This window comes from Hippocampus bargibanti, linkage group LG03, assembly GCF_051943395.1.
Source record: "Hippocampus bargibanti isolate YZ-2025 linkage group LG03, ASM5194339v1, whole genome shotgun sequence".
NCBI lineage: Eukaryota > Metazoa > Chordata > Actinopteri > Syngnathiformes > Syngnathidae > Hippocampus > Hippocampus bargibanti.
Genome location: NC_142736.1, coordinates 28,133,888 through 28,140,031, shown reverse-complemented (window position 1 = coordinate 28,140,031; position 6,144 = coordinate 28,133,888). Strand labels below are relative to the sequence as shown.

The 6,144-nt window shown below is 42.0% G+C and overlaps 1 protein-coding gene across 5 annotated transcripts in view; it reads left to right on the top strand.

Annotated features, from left to right (window-relative positions):
- The first annotated feature begins 1,181 nt into the window (after positions 1–1,181).
- The window catches only part of shf (Src homology 2 domain containing F), a 94,221-nt gene continuing 89,258 nt past the window's right edge, over positions 1,182–6,144 (top strand). The window contains exon 1 of one of the 5 annotated variants that reach the window (XM_088992926.1): positions 1,182–1,885. In XM_088992926.1, coding sequence (XP_088849052.1) covers positions 1,457–1,885 — 429 coding nt within the window. In that variant the 5' untranslated portion in view covers positions 1,182–1,456. The remainder of the gene's footprint in view (positions 1,886–6,144) is intronic. The other 4 variants (XM_088992928.1, XM_088992927.1, XM_088992930.1 and 1 more) reach the window with 4 other exon arrangements.

Here is a 6,144-nt window from a genome sequence, read left to right as displayed (position 1 = left end):
AACTCAAAAACAAGACTTCCTGAATTCAGCGAGAGTCTTAAAACGTAAAATCTAGCTATATGCGGTGGAATCTTTGTAAAATACGCTCAGTAGAAGTCATTTGAAGTGATTTTACAAATTATGGAAACAACTTGTCCGCAGTCTTCGGTTGTCCTTTAATTGTGAATGCTGAATCTTGAATAAAGATGCGGAAAATCCTACTGGACCCTCCGCACCCTGCCCACCACCTTTTCCAGCTACTCCCCTCAGGCAGGCGCTACCGATCCATGCGCACCAAATCCAGCAGACATTTAAACAGCTTCTTCCCCCAAGCCATTAACTCTTTGAACTCTTTCAACAGTAGCCAAAATGGAACTGTATAGTGCCACTTAGCAGTTTTTTTGACAACGATACTAGTGCAGCGTGTTCTACCGGAAACAAATTCCTTGTGTGTTCTACATACTTGGCAATAAAGATGATTCTGATTCTGATTCTGAAGTAAATGTTTCCATTGTGTGAATTATTTTATGAGTGAAATTATTTTGTGGTCGTGAATGAAAAGCAACACACACACGCCCACACACACTGATAACTTGACACTTATGAAAAAGGACTATTGAAAGTACGAATCAACCAATCAAGTAGTAAATGTTCTTGTCGGTGATCTTAATCAAGGGAAGCACCGACCGGATACAGATCAACGATCTCGTAGGTAAATATCCCAAGATGCATTTCGTGCTACAATCACGGAAATACATCCGCCAGAGTAAGTTAACACACAGCCATTCCAAATTAAAACGAGACTTGCGTTCTTCAAGCATGGTCGAATATGTTGTCACAAAACTGGACATGCCGAGTTAAGATCTCCTGGATTCTTCTCATTGGGAAGATTAAAGGGCACCATCCCCTCCAAGCAGCCCCCATTTACTTCTTTCAATGAATCATCTCATGTTCCACAATTCCCATTTTTCGGTTTTGGTTTTGGAACACCGCACTGTTTGACACAGCTGTCGATGACGTCACGAGAGATTAGCCGAAGCGGAAATCGGTCAGTTGGAGCGCACGCGCTATAAATGGAGTGTCCAGCAGGGGACAGTAAATGTCGTCAGGTAACTGAGACCAGGTTGCTCCGAGAAAGAAGGAGGGGAGGAAGAAAGTAGGGGGCGTGTCCTCATAGTCGCTCCCATGTTGCGCAGCGTGGAAATGTGACGTGTGTGTGAAGCACACACATTCATTACACTACAGTAGAGAGCGAATGTGAGCATGGTGTGTTTGTTGTGTCATTGCGTGTGAGGCTTTCACAGCAAAAAAGTGCCCCTGGCGAAGCCTTTCACACCCCCGGCCGGCTGTGGCTCCCGGCTGACCCACGGACTTAATTCTCATTGGCAATTTCGGACTCCTTGAACTTCAAAAGAAGAAGAAAAAGAGGGAAAAACTAGTATCGTCGTTTTTGGGTCGTAAGCGATGCTCTGGCAACATGGCCAAGTGGTTCAAGGAGCACCTCGGATTCAAAACTGCCAAAGCACCACCTCCGGCGCCCCCGAAGCCGGACTACCGACACTGCCTCACCAGTGTGCCCGGCGCGCCTGGCTTCCAACCTGGAACCACTTTCACGTTAACTCCCGCTCAGCCGGACATCCTTGCCGCTTACAAACTCCAAAAGGAGCTGGACTTCGAGGACCCGTACACTCCCGGTGGAAATATCTCCTTTCCCGTGGGCTCGCCGGACATCAAGTACGTGTCTCCGAAGCACCGTCTTATCAAGGTGGAGACGGTGGAGAAACCCAACCCGGTGCCCGGTGCTGGTGGAGGAGGCGGCGGCGCTATCGTGGTCGCTCAAGCCGTTGCAGTTGGCAGCGTGAAATCTCCCACGTCGCCCTCCACGGAGCAGGACAACAAGGACAAGGTTGGTCAACTTTTTTGTCTTTAAAATAAAACGATTGACGTTATAGACGAGTTGGTTTTATTGGGTTGCTTTAAAATGTTGCATTTATTAAAATCTGAATTTCGTTAACTTTGCGGGGCTGACCCACTTTGCGACAACCGGTGGAACTTGTCACACTTCCGACTAATGACTAACCTGCGCAGCAGAAAGTGCTGCGTGAACTGCGGTCCACAACCGACCCACGAGACCTGTAGTAATGAAAAGCAAATTTGTTCTGTGCTTACTTTCACTTTGTATTGTATAGCACTTTTATTGTCCACGTGGTGCGTTATAGTGAGCTTTTGAGGACTGGGCTGTGTTTTTACATTTTTGACATTTACCTATTACTGTATTTGTGTGTGAGTATGTTAGGGTGTGTGTATTCTACCTATCTAGCGATGAACATTTTTGTTTACATATGGAGAAGATTGATTTTCATGATTATTTTACCAGTTAATGTCCTGTGTCACTCCTCATTGGCTTTTGGGTACTGGAGCTGATCTCAACTGACTTTTAACGATATGCGGTACAAGGCAGATATTGGACAGTCAATGCAGGGTTTTTGAGGAATTGAGTTTTGTGATTTTTTTTTTGACAAATGCTTTTAAAATGATGTACATCCGATTTAGTTTAACCTGTAATAATAAATATTACAGGTATAGGTGATTTGGCTTTGGGCAAGAGGCGGCATACGCCCTAGATTGGTTGCCAGTCATTCACAAGACACTCATACAAACAGTAATCAACGGTTGCACCTCCTTATAATTAAGAGTCTTCATTCTGCATGTTTTCAGGCTGTAAGAGGGAACCAAACTATAAGCCAAATTATTTTACACTATTTTTTTTGTTTATTGCTAAGAAGTTAACACTTGCACCCATGCACACTGCAGGGAGCTGTTGTGTCAGCACAAAGTCAACGTGGAGACAGACAGCCAGGCAGAATGCTTCTTGGAGCACTGGCCTCTCAGGAATTCTCTCTCTCTCGCTCTGTCGCTCTGTCTCACATTCACACAACCACAGGCGAAATCTGAGAAGTTTGGTTCAGAGAGGACGCGCTTGTGTGATGACGCATGTTATCCGGTGTTGTGGAATATTTGCTACTCATATTCACAGACAACATACAGCAACTATGTGTAAACACACAACAAGTTGCATCTTTGAATACTGATATTATGATTGTCGACTTGTATTGTCATGAGCAGCCAGGACAGTGAGTACTTATTTGTGCTTCAGCCTCACTGTCTAGAGCAGGCAGCACTGAGAAAACTGCTTCTGATACACCACTGTGAAGCTTGCACCAAAACACCAATTCCATTGAGGTGCAACAAATAATTTGTTAACAGAATAATGAAAACTATTAAATTATCTAACTACTCAATTAATGTTAATCAGACACATTTAGATTTTTTTTAATTTAAAATTGCTGAAGTTCTCAGAAATTTTGATTCTCAAATTGAAGTATCCGATTTCCTTAGTCCTCCATTAAAATGGACTGATTATGTTAAATCCAAATCAGACATTTGCTTTGACTTGTGAAAACAATTCACATTTTTTTTGTTGATTTTCTGACTGGGTTTGGCTCAACCCAGGAACAGCATCATAATTAATTTCTTCATGCATTTTCTGCAGTGCATACATATAAAACTGACATATTTGAATAAAGAGATAAAAATGGATAATGTGTTTTTTTTAAACGATTTACAGACTAACTGTCAAATAATCCACCGATTACTTTCTATTATGAAATAAATCTTTAGTTGTTGCACTCAATTTTATTCATATGCAAGTGCTACAGCACAATAACATTGATTTATGGTGGTATATTTGAGCTAACACCGTGGAAGTGACTCAAGAGGCAACATCGAGATGATAACTTTTTGTACCTTGTTCATGCCGAAATTCGTGTTCTGTAGCATCCGCGGCTGATTTTCCTCCTCCCTCCCACCTCACTTTGGCACTCTGAAAACAACTGTTATTGCCATCCAACATATATTTCCCATATGCCCGAAGATCAGCAAGCATGACAAAATCATAAAAGGCACCTTCCGCCGCAGCTTGGTTTTATCAGTCCTACACATCTGTGTTAACGATGTCATGCAAACAGGACACCCCCCCCCCCCAAAAAAAACAACAACAACTATAATTTCGCTTCAACCAGTGCAGCTGTTCAAGCTGATTAAACAGATTACGCTGTAGTACCTTCTCACACACATTGCCTTTAACAGACTTCACTTTGTGTAGTGTGCTGCACATGCTGAGTAGTAGACGCAATGTGAAATGAGTGCTGACAGCTTGGCACTCAAGAGCAGTGCAGTGAAAGATGGGCTTTAAAGGTTTCTCGTCAGGTGCTGAGGGTTTGACACCAGGGTTGTATACATTGTGAAGTCTGACGCTCACTTGATCTGATTCTCTGTATCGATTGATTTGGGGAACAATTGGACGCTTGTATTACACGCACATATGAAATGAATGGAGAAATCATTACGACACCAGGCACGGAAAGAAAAGAATACTGTCTATGTTAATGTTAAACTACATATATTCTAGAGTGGATCAATGGGCAAAAAAGATGAACGCAGAAGTAGTTAGATTGCTCGAGGTTATACATTTGCCTTGTTACCATTTAATGCATATTCAAGCATGAACGTTGGCATGCATCTCCTGTAAATAAAATGGCAACTTACTCATTGATCTATGCTAACACAAATCAAGGAAGCAATGTGAGTACAAAATAAAATGTAAAGGTGACTTGTTAAGGCTTTATTTATTTATTTCATAAAATGCTAACATGCTAACAATTGATCTGTGAATATAACCATGAGATAGGAACCCGAGTGAAAAAAAGAATACATTCAGTCATTGGTTTACTAATCGTGCGAATAGGTCACATGCTAACATGGTTCATGTTGGAATGCTACCATACAACTAGGCAGAGTGGCAAAGTGACAAATAGTCTGCACGTTTCACCTAATTGCTTTCTATATCCTTCTCGTTTGCTGAGGACAGTACTACGACCACTGACTAAAAAAATTGAAGCTAAAAAAATAAATTGCACCAAGTGACTCGGCTTCTCCTTGCTTGGCTGCATCGATGTTTTAATTACTTAACTGATGAATGCTAATTATATTGGCGCTAGGCTGATTAGCAGAATGCCAATAGAAGAATGGATGGTTATTTACCGGGTTTGTATTTACCTATTAAAGAAGGAGGGGAAAACTAGATGGCTCACTTTTGTGGCGATTTCAGTTTTTAAAAATGGAGTGAAAGTGCAGTGGCTTGGAATTCAGTCTTAGCATTGTGAATTGCTAATTTATCTTGAAGAAGTTGACTTTGTTGTCAAAACCTCACTGAAAAAGTGCAACAGATTCAGCCAAAAGCCAAAGCAAGAAAAGTTCCACATGTTGACCCTGTCACGCATTATTTCTATTTGCCTTATTTTGTATTCGGAAGAATAATTCTGAAAGACGAACAAATTGGAAACAGGGATAACTAGTTTTGTAATCACTCAACTCAGCTCTCTTTTACTAATTTTTTAAGACATCAATCTCGTTTGGTGAAGAGAAAAACCTTGAGTTTCGACTGTCACTTCAGCCTTCTTTGAAAACAGCTACTGTATTTGTTTGATTTTTAGTCAAGTGAGTGTCAACAGGGTTACAAAATGATTTCATTAGTTATTATACCAGGTTCATGGAAGTTGACACGTGAATTACTTTTATGGGCTACATAACATGATGTGGTGCGCCGAATCTGGCCCCCGGGCCTTGACTTTAACACCAGTGCTTTAGATTTAGAGTATTATCATTGATCATTGCATGGATTCCAACTCCCTTGTTGTGTTCTTTCAAGGCTGTGAAGTTGTGTTGTTTTTAATGACGGCAAGCCCTTCATGCTAGACGGCGTCGAGAGAGGTGATCAATTCTCATCCCGCCTCCGAACTCATTATAGGCCTCATCGGCTAGCTCATCGCCACCCTCAACTTTTAGTCAAGGGCGCCCAGAAAGTGATGATGAGTTGCGCTTGATGAGACAAAAGAAACATATTCTAAACAAAAGGTGGTGGTGCAGAGCTCACGGGATGCTGCGGCATCCTCGTGGCCCGCCATCATTAGTGTGTGTTTGCACTGGGGAATAAGGCTGCGCCAGTCTTGTCGAGCCAGCTTGCACTGAATCCTCCATACATAGTAACACATTTCCACTGAGCTCATTTTAGTACTTGTCCTCAGTGAGCCTTTTGTACTAGAA